The 23,556-nt window shown below is 41.5% G+C and overlaps 1 protein-coding gene across 1 annotated transcript in view; it reads left to right on the plus strand.

Moving 5' to 3' along the window:
• The window catches only part of PTPRN2 (protein tyrosine phosphatase receptor type N2), a 1,048,643-nt gene that overhangs the window by 291,032 nt on the left and 734,055 nt on the right, over positions 1–23,556 (plus strand). The window contains exon 3 of the mRNA XM_056519562.1: positions 16,923–17,036. Within this exon, the coding sequence (XP_056375537.1) occupies positions 16,923–17,036 (114 nt within the window). The remainder of the gene's footprint in view (positions 1–16,922; positions 17,037–23,556) is intronic.

Raw genomic sequence — 23,556 nt, forward strand, 5'->3', positions numbered from 1 at the left:
GACCAGGTCGTATCCACTAGCAACGGCTCACCTCTCTGGCTGCTGAAGATAGGCGCGGTACAAGGGAGTAGGCAAAAGCAAGGTCGGACGTAGCAGAAGGTCGGGGCAGGCAGCAAGGATCGTAGTCAGGGGCAACGGCAGAAGGTCTGGAAACACAGGCAAGGAACACACAAGGAACGCTTTCACTGGCACTAAGGCAACAAGATCCGGCAAGGGAGTGCAGGGGAAGTGAGGTGATATAGGGAAGTGCACAGGTGAACACACTAATTGGAACCACTGCGCCAATCAGCGGCGCAGTGGCCCTTTAAATCGCAGAGACCCGGCGCGCGCGCGCCCTAGGGAGCGGGGCCGCGCGCGCCGGGACAGAACAGACGGAGAGCGAGTCAGGTAGGGGAGCCGGGGTGCGCATCGCGAGCGGGCGCTACCCGCATCGCGAATCGCATCCCGGCTGGCAGCGGAATCGCAGCGCCCCGGGTCAGAGGACGTGACCGGAGCGCTGCCGCGGGGAGAGTGAAGCGAGCGCTCCGGGGAGGAGCGGGGACCCGGAGCGCTCGGCGTAACAGGATCTGGGAGTTGAGACCCCTACCAATCGATAGAATAAGTAGAGAGATGCATTTATCTTAGTGTTGGTCTCCCTGTCTCTGTGCTTAAAGAAATAGATTCTATTGAAGTCTAAGGAGCCTGACTCCTAAAGCGAGGAAAAAGTTGTGGTTTGACTCTTCTAATTCGTTCTAGTGGTCATGGGGGTCTGAACGCCCATTCCCTTACCAATCAAAACTTTTGGTATGTTTCTATGTCAAAAGTGTTCATTTTTATTATAGTAATGCTGTAAACTGGCCATACACATCAAATAGTGTTTGGCCAAATGCTTGTTCAGCCGACAGCTGTTTTACTTGGCTTGACAGCTTTATTATTTCCTTGTATTCATATGATGTAAATGTGTTATACCCTTCTTTTATTTTCGTTGTATTCTCGCTGCTCTGTTTGTGTTTTCCTTACACTTGTTTTGTTGTAAATATTTAACAAGGAGACGTGGAAAATTAAATTAGGGGACCATGTAAACCCAAGATAGACTCTATTTCATCCAGCATTAAATATAATCAGAATGGGGACAATTCTAGTGTGTCCAGGATGTGCTTAATAACTTAACTTTTATTAATCCGCTTAAAAGATTAAAAAATTGTGTCCAAGTGATGCAAAATCAATTTATAGTTACTCGGTCAATGTACATAGGATGTAGATACTCCGTTCAATTGGGACTCTGCAGGACCCTGCCAGTCCCAAGTGACCATTCACCCAGAATATCGTGATTGATATACCGGATGGGTGAACTAATATATATATAACCGCCGACGCGTTTCTACTGGCTGACTTTTAGCCAGTGTCCTCAGGGGGTACAAAACAAAACAGCTACGACCGAGAATGGCACTGGTTAAAGCTGTCCACCAGTCGCCTTAAATAACTGCTAAAACAATGGCTAGTAGTTTATGCCATCATATATTCAAAATCACCTAGCAATAACACTGTATCAATGGTAATGCTTGGCGTAGTAGTTGTGTGACCAAAGTACCTAGAGAAAAGATTCTCTCCCTATACAACCTGCAATAGAAGGCAAACAATGCAAATACAATACATATTGGCTGTGGGAGAAAGATACTATCCCTATTGGTCACTACTGCCAGCAATGAAGTATGCAGCCAGGAATCTTTAATCCACCTGCAAAGAAAACAAAAACCGCTTTTCAGAACTTGGACCTGTGAATGAAAGGTCAGTACTATACTCAGATAGTCTGTCTGTTACTCACGATTCGCTGGTCTGCTGGTTCATGCAGACGCAGTCCCGCAGGTAACCGGGAGCCGGAGTTGTCCGGCCGTACTCCCCTCGTGCAGAGAGTGATGGCGTCTGACGTCATATCCGTCAGCTGAGCCGCCCTTATACAGCGCGGGGCGCACCGCCCCCTATGACGCATATGGGGGGCGTGCGCCGCAGTTGTAAACAAACTCACGCCGCGCTGTCAAAACACAGGCAGTCGCCGGCGTTATGACCTGATGTGTTAATTATGATCAGTTAGGTAAGTAATAGGTAAGGAGGATCCAGAACATGGATACTAGAAGCTATGACTAGATATGCACTATACAGCTAGGATGAATATACAAATAGATACCAAGTTATATGTACCATGCATTGTTAGTTGAATTAGATGCAGAAGTATGGTAAGGTAAGTATTTAAAGGGGACGCACCCAGACGGCACTAATAGTGCAACAATGGTGCACAGAGATGCTATAAATTGATTTTGCATCACTTGGACAGAATTTTTTTTATCTTTTAAGCGGATTAATAAAAGTTAAGTTATTAAGCACATCCTGGACACACTAGAATAGTCCCCAGTCTGGTTGTAAATATTTAATAACTTTCAATAAACATAGATTTTAAATTCCAGGTTTTGTTCTTTCTTCATCCTTCCCTTCAGAACCGTATTATGGTGCGGTCATGTGAGGGTCCTGACTGTAAGGATTAATGCAGATATGGCACTATACAAATTTTCTTACAGGAATGTTTGTTTTTTAACACCACTGTGTTCTGTGCCTGCTGCCATATGCCAAAATCAAATATAACAGAATTATAATTGGTCATTACTATTGTGGTTTTGTTACCAAGTGATCATTGTCATTTTAGTCAATATGACATCATGGTTATGTCTTTCTATCATACCTCTCTGAGGACATTGCTTATTACCTAGCAACGAAACACGTTGACGGTATATGGTGGTACATTTTGGTGGAATATCGACATACAGTGCCGTAATTCTGGGCTGGCTGGGTCCGACAAAGTATGGTTGTTATGCCTAGTTGTCAGGAGGCCCCTATACACATTATTTGGTCGTCCAGATCTGCAAAAATTTGGGAGGCAGACATTTATCTAATGCGAATAGCAAGCTTTAGAAGTAAAAATTGAAGGATGCAATACAATAAACATAGCAAGCATATATCAAAGAAATAAAAATAAATATCAGTAAAAAAAAATTTAACCTCTAACTAACAATAAATAACTGTAATACTTCTTTAAAGCATTACTGTTATATTTTTAAACAAAGTTTAGATGGCAGAGTGTCCTAAGACCCACTGCCATTGTGAGCTATAGCCAGGTGAAGCGCTTGGCAGTGTGCTTCACTCCGCAGCTGGCCACCTTTTCCAACTGATGGTCTCTATAGACTATAATGAAGTACATCAGTCGGATCAGGTGGCCACTGCTGTTTGCTTCCCAAGCTATAACTCCCAATCGCAGTGGGTCTTAGGACTGAGACCTGGTGCAATCTAAACTTTTGATATGTCTGGATGAAATGTCAAAAGTTTGTAAAAATAAAGTGACATTTGAATAAAAAAACCAGATGAATGAAAAGAACTATGAATGAAAAGTTTAGTATCTACGGAATATCTTGAGTTACCTATATCAGGTTATGATTTCTTATTGAGTTTGGTGTTGATGCTGCTTAAGAAGTCAATGTAACAATATGTCCTAGCTGGCAGGGCATACGCTGATTTCACATTACCTGATTTTGCATATGGACATGTTCCAGTATTATATTCCGCTTCTATATTTCTCAGAGGGCTTCTGTGCATTTGGGCTACATACGCTGTCTATTAGTTTAGATACGTTATATTAAAACCTGTCAGAGAAAGGAAACCAATTTCATAAGGTTTCCAAATTAATGAGAGTCTGGTTACGTGTTGGTTGCTTTCTTTCTGCATCTGGACCGCGCTATAATCTGCCATTCTTAATCATATTTTAATTTTCCCATAAATTGCTTTCATTATCCCTTCATATAAGATACCATGTGTGCTTTACTGCTCATTAATGGGCCGCCGCGCCTTTGCTTACAGCGGGTTTTTAACTTGTCACAGTTTTTGTGCTGTGATTAAAAGGGATTATAGTGGTTTTTTTTACCCTGAAATTATTTTACATGACCGACCATTGTAGGGTGTCACTGTTAACATTTGCTTGTTTCATTACAATGGATTTATGCAAAAGACACGACATGCACCCTAATGGTAATTTTTCCCTAAGAACCATGTGCAAAAACTTCCTAAGTCTTATAATGAAGGAGAGAATTGATTCCAAGCACTTATAGGAAATGGACCTCTTGTTATGGCATCTGCAATCTCAGCCTTTAACCCCTTAAGGACTCAGCCCATTTTGGCCTTAAGGACTGAGACAATTTTATTTTAAAGTTTTCGTTTTTTTCCTCCTCGCCTTCAAAAATATAACTCTTTTATATTTTCATCCACAGACTAGTTTGAGGGTTAGTTTTTTGCGTGACCAGTTGTCCGTTGTAATGCCATCACTCACTTTACCATAAAATGTATGGAACAACCCAAAGAATACTATTTGTGTGGGGAAAATTGAAAAGAAAACCGCAATTTAGCAAATTTTGGAAGGTTTCCTTTTCACGCCGTACAATTTACGGGAAAAATTACATGTGTTCTTTATTCTTTGGATCAATACGATTAAAATGATACCCATCATTACATACTTTTCTATTACTGTTGCGCTTAAAAAAAGTTGCAAACTTTTTAACCAAATTAGTACATTTAAAATCCCTCTATTTTGAAGACCTATAACTTTTTAATTTTTCCGTATAAGTGACGGTATGGGGCTCGTTTTTAGTGTTGTGATCTGTAATTTTTATTGATAACATATTTGCATATATAAAACTTTTAATACATGTTTTATCTTAAAAATAAAATGTTATAAAAAAAGCAGCAATTTTGGATTTATTTTTTTACGTTCACGCCGATTACCATACAGTATTATTAACATTATATTTTAATAGTTCGGATATTTATGCAAGTGGTGATACCAAATATGTTTATTAACTTTTAATTTTTTACACTTTTTGGGGATGAAATGGGGAAAATGGAACAATAAAATTTTTTATTGGGGGAGGGGATTTTTCACATTTTTGTTACTTTTTTTTATTTTTTATTTTACACTTTAATAGTCCTGATAGTGGACTATTTAGAGTAATTATTTGATTGCTAATACTGTTCAGTGCTATGCATAGGGCATAGCACTGATCAGTATTATCAGCGATCTTCTGCTCTGGTCTGCTCGACCTCAGACCAGAGCAGAAGACCCGTGGAAGGCAGCGGAAGCAGAAGACCCGTGGAAGGCAGCGGAGGCAGGTGAGGGACTGCTGTTCTGGATGATCGGATCTCCGCGGCAGCGCTGCGTGCGATCCAATCATCCATTTTAGTGACCGTATCTGTATTGATCACGACATCTGAGGGGTTAATGGTGGACATCCGCGCGATCGTCAATGTCAGTTATTACCGGCTGGTCCCTGGCTGCTGTCGGCAGCCGGGACATGCCGCACATGACACAAGCATCGCTCCGATGCTCATGAACATGTATAGGACGTAAATGTATGTCCTGGTGCGTTAAGTACCACCGCACCAGGACGTACATTTATGCCCTACGTCATTAAGGGTTTAAAGGAGAACTGCGGTGCAGGACTTTTAAGTTTCCCTGTGAACAGGCCGCGAAAACTAAAAAAAAAAAACTTGAACTCACCTTCCTACACTTCCCCGTTGCGCCTGTATCAGCCTCCCGTTCCTCCGGTGCTGCTTGGCTCCCTTCTTCTTAGGCTCGGCCGGTGATAGGCTGAGCTCTATGTAAGTCATGTATGTGAGTCATGTAGGGAGCTCGGGCCGGCTCCTTACATGACAGTGCGTTCAGCCTATTACCGGCCGAGGCGGGACATTGCTGCGGCTGGTGAGACACTGACTGCAGTGTGATGTTCCGAGCCTAAGAAGAAGGGAGCCGAGCAGCACCAGAGGAACGGGACGCCAATACCGGCGCAACGGGGGAACGTAGGAGGGTGAGTTAAAGTTTTTATTTTTGCAGCCCGGGCACAGGGAAACTTAAAAGTTTTGTGCCACATTTCTAACCTGATGACTGGTTATATAGTAATAAAGTATGCATATTTTGTTGTAGCATTTTTGTCAACATTGCTAAGATCATCCAAATAATCCTAAGGGTGAGAAACCACTGTAGTATTGTGGTTTATGTAGTCTCTATGTCCTAATTTATAACAGCTCATTCTGCAATGGGCACTGGCAAAATCCATTGGCACTAGGTCCGTGTGGACCTGCGCTGTCACCATTGATAGCAAAACAGTCCGTGTAGAACTCCACCGAAAGAGTAAACATGTTTGGAATTCAGAATGTCTGCAGTGAATGGGTCACAGAAAAAAACTATTTACACTAATGTTATTTTCATGCAGTGGAATTCCCAAGTAAGATTTCTGAGCGAAATTTCACATGGAACTTCCATAGTGTGAATGGGCCCCCTAGACTGAAAACACACAATTAAGTTGCCTGTCTGACGTGATACAGTTACAAACCTTGATGCAACTGCAATGCAACCTAATGTTTAACCCTTAACCTCTGATAATCTTGCACTAATCTAGTCCTTTTTCTAATGCAGTAAAATACTACTCTGTGAGTCCATGTGAATGCATCTACCTCTACAAGTGTATTATAGGAATAGCAGCAGTGCCATCACCAATGCATTTCTCCTGAGTGTGAACATCTTGATTATTCTTTGCATCTACCTTGGCCCCGATCCCTCATTTATTTATTATTCTGTTTTTCTCCCGGTGGCTGTTTGATGTTCCTCTTTTCAGCTTCAGAAGCCATTAAACACATCTTTAGTAATTATATTGAAAGCATAGATGAGTGGCTGCACATTATTGAAACACTAATAAATGTCTTCACGCTACAGTCCCTCCAGACAAATAGGATGTAAAATCTATTACAATTTAAAGCAGTGCATTTTTTTTTATTTATGATAAGAGTTTATTCAATATTTTGTAAGTGTTGTTAGTAGGAAATTAGATGAATAACTTTGTAGCTGACATCATTTACTTATTTCAAAACTGATAATAAAGATTCAGTAGGGTTATGTTTGACGTGGGGGAATTTTTTTTAGAGAATTTAGCTATAAACAGGCAATGGTGGACTCTTAAATGGGCACTGTCAGATACAAAAACTTTTTATATTTTGTACATCATGGCAAGACATTACCCTTTCTAATATACTTCATAAGACAATTTTATGTCCTTTTTATAGAAATCATGGCTTATAAAATCAGGGCTTTGACCAAGCTGAAACACAGACATGGACAAAGTCCAGTAAGTGAGGGTGGGCTAGCACTCCTCTGTGCTCTCTCCTGTCTGATAGTACTCATCTGTGCTCTCTCCTGTCTGATAGCACTCCTCTGTTCTCTCTCCTGTCTGATAGTACTCCTCTGTGCTCTCTCCTGTCTGATAGTACTCCTCTGTGCTCTCTCCTGTCTGATAGTACTCATCTGTGCTCTCTCCTGTCTGATAGCACTCCTCTGTTCTCTCTCCTGTCTGATAGTACTCCTCTGTGCTCTCTCCTGTCTGATAGCACTCCTCTGTGCTCTCTCTTATCTGATAGTACTCCTCTGTGCTCTCTGTTATCTGATAGTACTCCTCTGTTCTCTCTCCTGTCTGATAGCACTCCTCTGTGCTCTCTCCTGTCTGATAGCACTCCTCTGTGCTCTCTCCTGTCTGATAGCACTCCTCTGTGCTCTCTCCTGTCTGATAGTACTCCTCTGTGCTCTCTCCTGTCTGATAGTACTCATCTGTGCTCTCTCTTATCTGATAGTACTCCTCTGTTCTCTCTCCTGTCTGATAGTACTCCTCTGTGCTCTCTCTTATCTGATAGTACTCCTCTGTGCTCTCTCCTGTCTGATAGCACTCCTCTGTGCTCTCTCTTATCTGATAGAACTCCTCTGTGCTCTCTCTTATCTGATAGTACTCCTCTGTGCTCTCTCTTATCTGATAGCACTCCTCTGTGCTCTCTCCTGTCTGATAGTACTCCTCTGTGCTCTCTCCTGTCTGATAGTACTCATCTGTGCTCTCTCTTATCTGATAGTACTCCTCTGTTCTCTCTCCTGTCTGATAGTACTCCTCTGTGCTCTCTCTTATCTGATAGTACTCCTCTGTGCTCTCCCCTGTCTGATAGCACTCCTCTCTGCTCTCTCTTATCTGATAGAACTCCTCTGTGCTCTCTGTTATCTGATAGTACTCCTCTGTTCTCTCTCCTGTCTGATAGCACTCCTCTGTGCTCTCTCCTGTCTGATAGCACTCCTCTGTGCTCTCTCCTGTCTGATAGCACTCCTCTGTGCTCTCTCCTGTTTGATAGCACTCCTCTGTGCTCTCTCCTGTCTGATAGCACTCCTCTGTGCTCTCTCTTATCTGATAGTACTCCTCTGTTCTCTCTCCTGTCTGATAGGACTCCTCTGTGCTCTCTCCTGTCTGATAGTACTCCTCTGTGCTCTCTCTTATCTGATAGTACTCCTCTGTTCTCTCTCCTGTCTGATAGCACTCATCTGTGCTCTCTCTTATCTGATAGTACTCCTCTGTTCTCTCTCCTGTCTGATAGTACTCCTCTGTGCTCTCTCCTGTCTGATAGGACTCCTCTGTGCTCTCTCTTATCTGATAGTACTCCTCTGTTCTCTCTCCTGTCTGATAGGACTCCTCTGTGCTCTCTCCTGTCTGATAGTACTCCTCTGTGCTCTCTCTTATCTGATAGTACTCCTCTGTTCTCTCTCCTGTCTGATAGTACTCCTCTGTCCTCTCTCCTGTCTGATAGGACTCCTCTGTGCTCTCTCTTATCTGATAGTACTCCTCTGTACTCTCTCTTATCTGATAGTACTCCTCTGTTCTCTCTCCTGTCTGATAGCACTCCTCTGTGCTCTCTCTTATCTGATAGTACTCCTCTGTGCTCTCTCCTGTCTGATAGTACTCCTCTGTCCTCTCTCCTGTCTGATAGGACTCCTCTGTGCTCTCTCTTATCTGATAGTACTCCTCTGTGCTCTCTCCTGTCTGATAGTACTCCTCTGTGCTCTCTCCTGTCTGATAGCACTCCTCTGTACTCTCTCCTGTCTGATAGGACTCCTCTGTGCTCTCTCCTGTCTGATAGTACTCCTCCGTGCTCTCTCCTGTCTGATAGTACTCCTCTGTGCTCTCTCCTGTCCTATCAGACACCCAGAGGAGTGCTAGCCCACCCTCACTCACTGGACTTTGTCCATGCCTGTAGCTGAGTACATTGAGATACAGTATCTGAGTACATTGCTCAAAAAACTCAGACTAGGAATGGAGATCATCGCGACACACCGTTGCATTTACCAGGAAGAATTGGTACCCGTTCCAGTGATTCGGGGGTTCTGACCTCTTGATCTCTCAGACCCTGACAATCAGACAGTTGTTCTGTGTTTTTAGGGACTGGAATACACCACTATGTTAATATTACACCCCAGTGCAGACCCTGAAATTATTTTTAGACCCTTACATTAAACTCAGTCCACATTTCAGTCCTGCATTTATTTCACACCTCAGGCCCAAGAACCTAAATAAATTCAGACCCCATCTAAACTCAGCCAACATTTTCTTACATTTTCTCACAACTGGTGCCAGAAAATTAAACAGATTTTACATTTTGTAAAAATCTTAATCCTTCCAGTACTTATCAGCTGCTGTATGCTCCAGAGGAAGTTCGTTTCTTTTTGAATTTATTTTCGGTCTGACCACATTGCTCTCTGCTGACACCTCTGTCCATGTCAGGAACTGTCCAGAGTAGGAGCAAATCCCCATAGCAAACCTCTCCTGCTCTGGCCAGTTCCTGACATGGACAGAGGTGTCAGCAGAGAGCACTGTGGTCAGACAGAAAATAAATTCAAAAAGAAAAGAACTTCCTCTGTAGTATACAGCAGCTGACAAGTACTGGAAGGATTAAGATTTTTATAGACGTAATTTACAAATCTGAATAACTGACACCATCTGATTTTTTCCACTGGAGTACCCCGGTAAGGTTGACCATATGTCTAAGTATGTGCAGTTTATTTTTTTGGTTTCCTAGTGTCGTACGGCTGTGATTTGCTTTTCAGAAACAGTTTACATGTAATTGGATGCACAGTGGAGGCTGTAATGACAATCAATGAATAAGTGACCTTTATGTGACAGCATTTCTGCTGCTGCTTACATCCATTTTGCTGTATTATGTCTGTGTATGACCTTATTCTTAATCAGTATAATGTGGCATGATGTGCAGCAGCATTATACTAATAACAATACTTTGTGACTCTGCTTATTACCAGCCATGACATTTATCAAGAGGATTGGCCGTAAATATCTTGATAGATTTACAGCCCACACCATTATCAAAACCTGGGGCCCCCAGGTGGCCTGGTGAGGTAGGACTTAACAAAGAGATGACCACCATTATGGGAACTGCCGAGTCTGCTGTGTTTCTTTGCTTTTATTACCCCCCAGAAGTAATGAGAGATGTAGACACAGCCGAATATGTTGTACTGTGCTGTTTCTGTAACTTCTATTCACTTCTGTAGGAGTTATGGAAACACAAGTTTGGCTATTTCTGTATTCCAGTCTCTTGGATACAGTAACCATTAGCTCCCTCAACAGGCTGTAGTATATATTTGTTATTGTAATACCCAGACATGACATGACAGGGTATCAAATTAATATCTGGGAATGAGGCCACAAATACATTTTGCTTAATATAAGAAAGTGTAAATTTAGACTAGGCAGTCTTAAAGGGGTACTCAGTCGGAAAACATCTTATCCCCCTCCATTCATGTCTATGGGAGGAGGCATGACGGCTACATATTAGCTGTCACGCCCCCTCCCATTGACATGAATGGAGTGGGCGTGGCATGGCATTGTGAACATGGAAGCCACAGCTGCTGGCCCGGAGATCACGGGGGTCCCAGGCGGGTGGGGTGGGAGGGGGGTGGCTTGGTGCTTGGGCGGTGGGTATTGTGGGGGGATGGGTTGGGAACCCCCGTGATCAGACATCTTACCCCCTAAGATTGCACCAAGTCTTTACATCTTACACTGTCTGCACCACCTGTTAGCTGACTTAGTTAGTACCTTAAAAGTAAATGTTGTATTTCTGCCCGGGATCGTACAACATCATGCCAGTAGACCCTCTGCAGTAGCATGGCAGTCCAGCTGAGAAGACAACTTCTGCATAAGATTATGGCTAGGTTCAGATCTTCCTTCCATTTTATGTACATGTCAGCAATCTGTGAAAAGTATTCTTATGTATATAATACTGCATAATCCCAATGGGCTCAATCAGTTTATTTAACTGAATGTAGTCAACCTATAGCTATGTACGGTCCATTTCCCGAGAGTATACTATTATTTTTTGATGACTCAAAAATTTAGCAGACCACACTTTTGAGTCCCACATAATAACAGGATACCTTTTTTGGCAAGTTACTGCTGACATACACCTCCAATAGCCCCTTAAAACATAGTGTGAGCCCTGCCTAAGAAAGAACAACATTGTCTTCTGCCAGAGGTGGAAGAACACTGATTCTGTCCAGAACCAATACCCTGCTGCAAAAATGATCAACACCAAGAGGGGCACATGGAAAAGAAATATATAAAAAAAAAATATATATATATGTATATATATGTATATATTATGCTATAAACACTATAAATGACTTTAAAACAGTTATAAAGTCGGTCAGTAACATTGGCATGATAATGATTCACGAATAACCCTTTTATACCTTCTTGGGCTATTTTAATTAGGATTACATTCTAATAGCAGAGTTTTCGCTGTATGTGCAGATTCATATAGAAAACAAAAGAGAATAGTCAAATCATTGCATTAGCCTTTTGTATGAGAGATGGAAAAGCAATCTAACAATTGTGACACTGCGTCTCTCCCTCCCTTATAGGAAGCGGACTTAATGAAGGAAGCTCCACATAATGGCTAATGAGGAGATAATTAGTGGTTCAATCCTGATCTGTGGATGAGGTGCCTGTCATTGTGTTCCGATGGCGAATAGATAAATAAATGAGGCTTTGCTATTACTCAATTTTCCTTTAGAATTTTCTTTCCCTTTTTTAAATTACAAAATACACCACAGCTAATTTGAGACATTATGCTGTTTAGTGTGCCTGCTTTAAAGCACATATACAGTATTGCTTGTTATTTATATTGGCTTGTAATAACTAGAGATGAGCGAACTTACAGTAAATTCGATTCGTCACAAACTTCTCGGCTCGGCAGTTGATGGCTTTTCCTGCATAAATTAGTTCAGCTTTCAGGTGCTCCGGTGGGCTGGAAAAGGTGGATACAGTCTTAGGAGACTCTTTCCAGCCCACCGGAGCACAGGAAAGCTGAACTAATTTATGCAGGAAAAGTCAGCAACTGCCGAGCTGAGAAGTTCGTGACGAATCGAATTTACTGTAAGTTTGCTCATCTCTAGTAATAACCCTTCTTAGTGCTACTCTTTATATAAATGTAAGGAATGATTCTGATTTTACATTATGGGGGGTATTTATCAAATGATTTATGTGTTTTGTTTCACATAACTTTGGCGCAATACATTGGTGCATAGTCTTTTTGCGCCAAAGTTTGGCGCATCTTCTCCACTGTCATTTTTAGAACTTTCTCAAAATCACACGGTCCTGTGTGTGATTTCAACTTTAGTCAGTAATTCATCATTTGCGCCAATCGATCTTTGGCACAATTTTGGCGCAAATCCCGTTTTTTTGGGGCGCAAATCCCCGCCAAGAAATTTTGCACATGGAAAACACACTTAGCAATGTCAGAAAATGTAAAGGCGTCAAAATACATTAAACATTTTTTTTTTTTGTGAAAGCAGCGACGCCTCCGGGGCTGCTCAATACTATCCTGCGACATAGTTGTCTCTGAGGAACCTTCACCCTCCATTGAGCCAGGATTGGACATGGCCGCACAGGTTCAGGAAAGGTAAAGCAGTGGTCTCCAACCTGTGGACCTCCAGATGTTGCAAAACTACAACTCCCAGCATGCCCGGACAGCCAACGGCTGTCCGGGCATGCTGGGAATTGTAGTTTTGCAATATCTGGAGGTCCGCAGGTTAAAGACCACTGCACTAAAGTAAAAAAATAAAAAAATACCCAAGTTGAAAATAAAATCCATTTCACATGGTGGCTATAAACCCCACAAAAGAAAATAACTCATGTCACTTGCTGATATACTGCAGGAGGGACTCCGAAATGGCCGCTCTACAGGGTAAAATACGCGTCCTCTGTGGCGGTAAGTTCTGTGTAAAAGACGCTGTGAACAGCTGATTTCAACATTTGAGCCAAAATTACTAACAACTTGCACCAAATGATAAATTTGGTGCATGTCCACGAAAACCAAAGTGAAAAAAAAAAGGGTAAAAAGAAACGGTCAACAGGCAAAATTGATAAATACCCCCCTATATGTTTTAGAGGAGGTACACTCTGTGATATGAGAGCATGTTCACATCAGAAATCTTCCATACAACGCACTATTATAATATGTCAGAATACCGGCAAAAAGGTATTAAAATAAATAGCTGACGTCATAGGTTTCCATCAACCTTAGACACATTTAAAACTCAACTTTTCCCAATTCCTGAAGCAATCCTAGTACACATTCCCTGTGTTAGTTAGGATTATTACTATATTTCAAGAATGTAAAGTGGCAGGATAACACTAAAGTCAATAATTTATTTCATATTTTATTTCATCTATCACATTCCCAGTGTCTCAGAAGTTTATATACACGTGGTTCATTTTAGGTTGCATCGTCTAACTTGGATAGTAGGTTTTGAGGCCTTTCTCAAACTCCTCACAGCTGATGAAAGTTTGGCTTATTCCTTCTGAATTGGTGTAACTGCACACACGTTTTCAGTTCTAAATGGGTATTACCTTTACTTTGTTGTCCTTAGGCCATTTTGCCAAAAGTTTTAAAGTATACTTAGGGTCATTAACCAGTCCGAAGAACGACTTGCACCCTAGCTTTACATGGTATCTGTTGTTTAAAACAACTTTCCTCCATGTGATAGCCTATGTAATTCCAAACACAGCTTTTAAAGGGCTACTCCGCTGCTCAGCATCTGGAACAAGCTGTTCCGAATGCTGGAGCTGGTGACACCGTAGCCCTGCCCCTCATGACGTCACGCTCTGCCCCCTCAATGGAAGTCACACCCCTCCCATAGACTTGCATCGAGTGGGCGGGGCTATGATGTCACAAGCTCCCGGCGCCGGCTCCAGCGTTTGGAACAGTTTGTTCCAAACGCTGAACGGCGGAGTATCCCTTTAAGTCCTGATCACTATGTATCTCCTTTCCCTACAATCTTCTGCCCACTGCCAGTTGTTAGGGAAAATCTGTCTCTAGTAACAGCTAAATCAGGACAGAACAAAGGAATATTGTGTGTGTGGGGGGGGGGGGGGGGGAGAGGGGGTGTGTCTATATACTACAAGAGAGAGCCTGGGAAAGAATGGGCTGTATACTTGCAAACTGAGCCAGTGTGTCTGTTCAAGATGATCCACATTGTTCATAAAAGGTCCTCTTCCCTCCTATCTCTGACCACCCATAAAGCTCAGGGCAGCTGTCCCTTCTGTAAATACCTGTAACTACAGCCTTAGTGTAATCTCCTCCCTTTAGCTTCTCAGCAGCAGAACAGCAAGGAAGGAAATAAACTCTAAACTACTTCTTCTGCTCACATAGCACCTTCAAAGCCAGGACATCAGATTTGAGGGATGCAATTCTTTTTCTGATGTATTTACTATTTTTTTAATGCTTTTCCCATGATGTTAAGCAAATAGGCAAGTAGGCCTTATAATACTGCCACAGGTTCACCTCCAATTACCTCATATCATGTCCATTTTCTTATCAGAATTTTCTTAAGCCATGACCTTGTTCTCTAGAATTTCCAAAGCTTTTGTTGGAACAATTGTTTGGGCCATGTACAAAGTAGATGTCCGAAACAACTTGATAAAGTTATTGTTTGTTGACATTTTTTGCTGACTCCATCCTAAGTGTATACAAAAATGTTTTAGTTTTTTGTCAACAATAGCAAAACAATATAACAATTTCTTTCTGACGTGGCATTGTATTTGCAGTTTTGCCACACATGTAGTATTGAAGTATGGTGGCAGTGTAGTAGTAGTAGAACAGTATAATGCCAACAATGTCACATGTGAGCTCATTATAAGGCCAGCATTCAGATTTTTGCCCGACACATTTCTCTTTAGTAGCCAAGTGTTCTGCCCTGACCTCAGGTCAAGTCACCCGAGCTAACAGCATTATAGATCTTTATGATGCTCTGAGTTTGGGTCATTAAGCCCATGGTTGGCCTGGGACATTCAGCTATAATACAGTAATACTCCCTTAATACTCTTGTGTGAGATTGACCTTCTGCATAGAAACGGAAAGAAATTGTTATAAATACGGCATCAGCCTTTGACTCTGGATCGCTGCACATGGCTCCAAGTGACTGGTTTGTAAATGGACCGATGTGATGAAATGTCTCCTTTGTTTGTTGCCCATGTCTATTCGTACAGATTAGTCTGGGCATCTCATTGTTGCATTATTTCTGCCACTTGCTAAATGCCCCTGTGCAAAAGTTTGATATCACATGATATGAACTTTTTATTTCAGAGAGATTTGTAGTAGGTCACTTTCTGCGATAAATCTCAAGTATGAATATGAATACAAAGTGTGCGTTTTAGTTGTAATAAATAATACTGTAGTGATATCGCAGTATGATAAGTGAGGTAGAAAAATACACAAACCCAAGCTCATTTTATTACAGTCTAGACTAATATCTTATAGAAGTAGATATCAGTACTGCAAGGTATACAAAGGCAATGTTATATGTCCACCACATTAGAGTTCACAGCAGTCATTGGTGTATTGAGTGTTGTTATCAGTGATGATGTGTATCTATATATCAGGTATCCGTAATGGCTATTCTGTACATTACCACAGGAATGATGGAAATAACAAAGTTCCAAGTTTCCAGTCTGTACAAGTATCCTACAGTCCCGTACTAAATTTCCAATATTAATCAAAAGAGCGAATGTACAAAAACCTAAACAAGTAACTTGCCTCAAGTCCATATTCATAAGGCCGGTATTGAAATCCTTTGATTGATGAGGGGGCAGCACCCTCTGTACAGGACACTGCCCCAGCTGGTGGCGTCTCTACCAAGCAATGTTGCCTAGTACTGTGCTCCGATTTGTGGCATCACTATGGTGGCTAGCAAAAATCAAAAGCCTCCTACGCGTTTCAAAGACATCAGCCTTCTTCATCAGGGATAGTTTCTGTAGAAACTATCCCGGGGGGTTCAATTCAGTCTTTGTTTGTTAATTCAAACATCAGTGCCAGTATACCGTATTTTTACGCCTAGTCTAATATCTTAAAACACCATTTGGGATCCATGCATGATGAAACAGTTTTGGCACACTACAGTTTTGTCTGGATTGTTCATTTACGGTAATAGTAAAAAAAAAAAAAAAAAAAGTTCAGCTTTGTTGTTTCTCAGCAGTATACTATCTAATCTTATTTCCAGTTATGTAAAATTATATAACTCATTTCCCATTCATTATCATTCATATTTTTTACTATCACTCATTTTCTTGTCAATGCCAGTAAGAGAAAACAACATTCAGATATGAAAAATAATACATTTCTTGTCACATTTTCGGCAATCAACAGACTAGACAAACACCAATTAAAATCCTCGGCTACATTATCAGCGGGACTAGATACTGTATATCTTCGTCATCCACACTCAGGAGATGGAGATTTATACGCCTCCTGAATGTTAATGTGTGCTTTCAGACAAGATTTATTGCCACTGTTTATTTTATATGTTACTTCAACAGAAAAAAATCATCAATCACATGGGTTTTTCCCTAAATGTTTTTCCTCTTTGCATTCTAAGTGCTGTGTTATCTGCTGTGCTGAGTAATGAAATGTTGCGTACAGTTATAGACAACATATATTTTCTAATAAGTTTTAATATATATCTTTTATTTTCCCTTAAATAGATGGAGTATTTGGGAGATGTCAGCGGCTACCTGTGATAGATGTGTTTAAGTACGAAGTGTCCCCCCCTGTTATCCAGCGTCTGAGGACTATTCTTCAGAAGCTTTCGCATAGAGGTAACCTGTTGTGTTTAAATCTTACATAAGAAGGGTAAAATTTATGGCAATCAGGAGTGACATTTAAGACTTAAAAGGGTACTCCGCTGCCCCAGCGTTCGGAACATTTTGTTCCGAAAACTTGGAGCGGGCCGCCAGGTCGTGATGTCACTGCCACGCCCCTCGTGACATCACACCGCGCCCCTCAATGCAAGTCTATGGGAGGGGGCGTGAAGGCTGCCATGCCTCCTCCATTAGAGTTCCATTGAGGGGTGTGGCGTGACGTCATAAGGGGCGTGTCAGTGACTTTACGACCCCGCCGCCCGTACTTAGCGTTCTAAACGAACACCGGGTGCTGCATGAAGAACGTGGGGGTCTCAGCGGCAGGATCCTTTACGATCAGACATTTTATCCCCTATCCTTTGAATAGGGGATAAGGTGTCTAGGGGCGGAGTACTCCTTTTAGGGGTAGTACAACTATTAGGTTATTTTTAAAAACTAATCAAGGAGGGTCAAAAGCGTACCTGTCCTATGACAGAAAAAAAATGATGCTTGTATATGTTACTCACCAGGTTATGCTGATTCTTTACAATTTTTGTATTTGGGTCACAAATCCCTCTCCTCTTCTGCTCACTCATTTTCACTTCCACTGCTCAGAAAGGGGTGTGTCCAAGGCAAGCACTGAGCTCGCCCTCATGAATTCACTTCCTCCCTTAATCTGCTGTACTATGAAGCCCTGTAACCATTTCCTTTCTGTTTTCATGCTTTTTCCTAGCTTGCGCTTCAGCTGGGACAAAATAGATGCTGCAGCCAGGCTTATATTCTGGATGGTATCGGGACCCCTAGTGGTCTTTTTTTATAAGCCATGATTTCTATAAAAAGGAGATAATTTTTTATGAAGAAATGAGAAAGATTAATGTTTTCCCAAGATGTACAACATATAAAAAGGTTTTCATTCTGACAAAAAAAGAAACCACTCATAATTTCCTCGTTTCTGTGCCGCCACTGCTATAATAGAGCTCTGCTTCTCACTGTCAGGTGCTTTGGGGTTTGGACATGCCCCCTCCCTTTGAGAAGATGGAAAAGACATTGAGCATTGTTAATATGCAATTTTTTTGGTGAAATATGGGTGATAGATACTTAAAAATTGCATGCACATGATCAGGATGAGGTACTAAGTTAACAGGTACTCTTTAAAACATTTTATCCTGTATCCAAAGGATACGCCACACCCCCTCCGTTCATGTCTATGGAAGGGAGCGTGATGCCCGTCACGCCCCCTCCCATAGACTTGAATGGAGGGGGCATGGTGTGACGTCACGTCCCCAGTCCTGGAAACCCGGAGGTTTCCGAAACTGGAGATGCAGCTCCCGCATAGAATGCGGGTGCTGCAGGGAGATCGCGGGGGTCCCCAGCGGCGGGCCCCCTGCGATCAGACATCTTATCCCCTATCCTTTGGATAGAGGATAAAATGTTTTTGCCCGGAATACCGCTTTAACTTTTCCTAACAAAATGACCCTATAATAGTGTCACTTATGCATTTCACCGGATGTTGACTTACATGTCAAGAAGTGTTGGAGCAAATCACAGTTGACAATAGGTCTTTTTTTCCTCTCCTTATCTTACAATAACAGCATCTGATTGACTGATCATAATAGTTATTTTGGGACAGTTCCTTTCATTTTGTGGTGTTCATTAGATAGGACACATAATTCAAATATAGTTAAATCCTTGGTAAATTGTGTGTACATTCCAGAACCACTTGTAAAATTACTCAGTTGTTTATATATTCTGTTACATGGGTAGCCAATGACCATAAAAAACAACTTCTCTTGTGGATAACAATGCCATGAATCAAAGTTTAATGTTTTGTTACCACGCCAGTGGCCCAAAAATTACCATGGTTTGCCTAAATGGTTGGATGCAAGTCTCAAATCTTGGAGGGATCCATGGGAACAGAGTTCCTGCACTTTTTTCACAGCAGGATTACTGTTCCCATTAGCATGAGTCCTAGAAATCTTGGGTTTCCACACTTTTTCCCCAGGACTTGACCCCTGTTTGGATGTCTGGGAACTTTACTAACTATAAAACTTGCTTCAAGTATAGGTGGATTTTCCGACCCATGGGTAAGGAAGTAAGAAGCTTTTGAAATTTGGAAATTGGATAAAATGTCGGATCATGTTTAACCAACTACTTAATACTTAAAACAGCCCCTAAAAATTCCCATGACCATAAAATGTAAAGCTGTGATGTTATGTGGAAGACTTTTAACCATCTCCTGGGCTCATCCATTTGAGCTTACCTATTCTTGGCCTGAACATCCATTAGTCAATACCAGTGCTAAACTTTAATACATATAAAGAGGGGGTTTTCCAATTTTTTACATTATAGACATGTTGTTCACTTCCATCATTCGGGACTAGCTGATGCAAGTTAGGGTACATTTCTTAGATCAAAGTCCATTCTTAGCTAAGTGACTGGTTCACAAAAAAAAAAGTTTTTTTTTGTTGTGGAAAGTGTAACATTTTCATTGTACTGACTGAATAATCTATAATTCTATTTTTCAAAATGCTATTTTTTTAATTTTCATTTTCTTATATACCGTACATACAGTACATAAATTGTGCACAACTTGCAGATCTCCAGCTTTTAAGAAACTATCTGCAGGTTCTGGTGTTCTATAGCCTATATGAACACGCTGGGTATTGAAGTTGCACCACGGCTGTAAAGCAGCATGTTGTGCACAGTGATAAAAGATAAAATATAGTTTTTCGCACCCATAAATGCTCCCTATGCAGAAAAATCTTCGGAGACTTCAGTGACTTGCCAAAAAAGTCTAACTTTCCAACTCTCACGGTAACCAAAATATTCATGCATGCCAGCAACATGTCCCACTTTGACAAGTGCAACCTTTTATAGCAAAAACAACATCAAACAAACTCAACAACCCTGGGAATAATCAAAGAGCAAAAGGAAATGGATGTTTTCCAGCAGATGGTGAAGTATAATTAATTCCGTGATGAGACAGATCATCACATTCATCAAAGTAACAAAGTGATAGTGAGAAATAAAAGATATGAGAGCGTTTGCAGCGTATCACACTCAGACTGACTTTAATGTACGAGGCCAGTATGGGCTGCTATGCATGTAACTAACCGCTGATACATATACAGCATTTATTAAAGCTTAACTTCATTGGCTGTGCTGTCAGTCATGGAGAGAAATGGCATTTGCAATGTCTTTAAAGTTTCATTTTAGGTGCTGATCTAAGGCCTGTTGCATTGAGAAAACAGAAAGGAAATACATGTAGTCAGCATTCCCCTTTTAAATATTGGGTGTAGCGTGAAGGTTCTTCTTTGCTTAGCTGTGTGTAATGTCTATAGCGTCCTTATGGTTGAATATTCAGTAGTACATTTCCTTTGAGCTTTGAAATACAGGTTTCATTTAATTATTAATTTTTTCCCATCACTTACACGCTGGTATATTTTCTGTGCGCAATTCAAAGGTTTACTCACTTGCCTCCAGGGCTCAAGTCCTGCAGGAATGCAATGGTAATGGAGTTTCTGCACTTTTTCCGCAGCAGGTACACTGTTTAGCAGGAGTCCTGCAGGACCAGCCCCTGTGTGGAGATCTTCGGTGAGTTCCCACACTTTTTTCCCCCTGGACTTGACCCCAGCTTGCTTCAAAAGAACAAATTACTTAGTACGTACAGTGACCCATAGAAAAGGTCATGTTGGACATGGTATATATAATTTGTCTAGATGGCTCACACAATGTGTGAGCCATCTAGACAAATTATATATACCATGTCCAACATGACCTTCAATGGATCCCCTTAAAACTTGTAACCAAATTCAGGATTACAGTGGTCAGAGAGGGAAGTTAGGATCCAATCGGCATGGATCCCACCATTTGAGCCCAATGTAGCATTATTATTTTTATTTAGCTCTGATGGGCAGGAGCCTCTCAACCTTCTCATTTCTTGGTTTGATTGTATTAATTTTACTTGTATGTTATCTCCCCAGTTGTAAAACGCTCTGGAATTTGTTGGCCCTGTGGACAGTTTCAAGCAAAATTAGGGGGACTCTTTGAAATTACCTTAATTTCTACATTGATTTCTAGTAAGATATGGTCTGTCTGGTATCTAAGTCACAATAATAGACAAAAACTTTGGAGGACATTTATTAAGCCATGCCAGTGGTGAATATCCTTATATCAAAAGTAACACATTCTGCACAAAAAAATGACCATGCCGCTCACAACAATATGGAGTGAAGGAGGCAGAGAGGGCTGGAAGGGGGCATAACTTCACATGGAGGGGTCCTGCATGGGTGTGCTTTCCTCAAAAACAACTTTAGGGCTGATTTAAGACACCAAAAGTCACAGAAATTTAAATTAACTTAGAGCTGGTATATATCTGTGCTGGGTGCAACGGCAGGCATAGAGCCCTGGATTTACTAACAGGGGTGTACTGAATTAATAATGGGTGGAGCTTTATTTATGTGTGATGTATGAAAAATCCACTTCAAGCCTGTTCTTTTTAAGAAACAGAGCACTGAAGTTTTGTCTGATACTGTTTTATTGTAGAAACTACAGGGTGGGCCATTTATATGGATACACCTTAATAAAATGGGAATGGTTGGCGATATTAACTTCCTGTTTGTGGCACATTAGTATATGTGAGAGGGGGGGGACTTTATAAGATGGGTGGTGACCATGGCGGCCATTTTGAAGTTGGCCATTTTGAATCCAACTTTTGTTTTTTTAATAGGAAGAGGGTCATGTGACACATCAAACTTATTGGGAATTTCACAAGAAAAACAATGATGTGCTTGGTTTTAACGTAACTTTATTCTTTCATGAGTTATTTGCAAGTTTCTAACCACTTATAAAATGTGTTCAATGTGCTGCCCATTGTGTTGGATTGTCAATGCAACCCTCTTCTCCCACTCTTCACACACTGATAGCAACACCACAGGAGAAATGCTAGCACAGGCTTCCAGTATCCGTATACACTGCTATATACTACTATATACACCGCAGGAGAAATGCTAGGCACATGCTTCCAGTATCCGTATACACTGCTATATACTACTATATACACCGCAGGAGAAATGCTAGCACAGGCTTCCAGTATCCGTAGTTTCAGGTGTTGCACATCTCGTATCTTCACAGCATAGACAATTGCCTTCAGATGACCCCAAAGATAAAAGTCTAAGGGGGTCAGATCGGGAGACCTTGGGGGCCATTCAACTGGCCCACGATGACCAATCCACTTTCCAGGAAACTGTTCATCTAGGAATGCTCAGACCTGGCACGTTCCCTGAGTTTTTCCAGCAAGATGGTGACCACCACATTATGGGTGTCAGGTCCGAGCATTCCTAGATGAACAGTTTCCTGGAAAGAGGATTGGTCGTCGTGGGCCAGTTGAATGGCCCCCAAGGTCACCCGATCTGACCCCCTTAGACTTTTATCTTTGGGGTCATCTGAAGGCAATTGTCTATGCTGTGGAGATACAAGATGTGCAGAACCTGAAACTACGGATACTAGAAGACTGTGCTAGCATTTCTCCTGCGGTGTATATAGTAGTATATAGCAGTGTATACGGATACTGGAAGCCTGTGCTAGCATTTCTCCTGCGGTGTTGCTATCAGTGTGAAGAGTGGGAGAAGAGGGTTGCATTGACAATCCAACACAATGGGCAGCACATTGAACACATTTTATAAGTTGTCAGAAACTTGTAAATAACTCATGAAAGAATAAAGTTACGTTAAAACCAAGCACACCATTGTTTTTCTTGTGAAATTCCCAATAAGTTTGATGTGTCACATGACCCTCTTCCTATTGAAAAAACAAAAGTTGGATTCAAAATGACCGACTTCAAAATGGCCGCCATGGTCACCACCCATCTTGAAAAGTTTCCGCCCTCACATATATTAATGTGCCACAAACAGGAAGTTAATATCACCAACCATTCCCATTTTATTAAGGTGTATCCATATAAATGGCCCACCCTGTATATATTTGTAGTATAGATTTACAAACTTTCTTAAAACTATTAAGTGTTTCCACTTAGTTTGTCCACCGCTTTAAAGTTAGTACAGCTATGCCAATGGCCCATTGACTAAACAAGTCCTTCCTGCGGCACCACAGTGATCAGCTTCTCTGTCATGGCAGCACTGTTCCCTTGCTATGGTAACTAACCCTACTGACGACAGAGCTGGTTGGCCAATCAAAGTGCAGGAAAACCGGCCCACTAAGGCTCAGCACTTGTGTCCCATTCTTTCTTACTGTGGCTCATTTAAATAGACGTGTGCTAGTATCAACACTCTGCCTCACACATATGTTCTGCTGGATATAGCTGCTCTTCTTGTAACCAAGATATTCCCTTCTGTCCAGTGATTTTGGACATGCTGTCCTGGACTCTGACCCTTGGACCTGATTCTGACCTTTCCTCTGCATACTGCTTTGGACTTTGTAACAACCCTGCTATGATGACACCGAGCCTACAGTCTTCCATATTCCTTCTTCCTGGCACTTG

Source organism: Hyla sarda, chromosome 5 (assembly GCF_029499605.1).
Source record: "Hyla sarda isolate aHylSar1 chromosome 5, aHylSar1.hap1, whole genome shotgun sequence".
NCBI lineage: Eukaryota > Metazoa > Chordata > Amphibia > Anura > Hylidae > Hyla > Hyla sarda.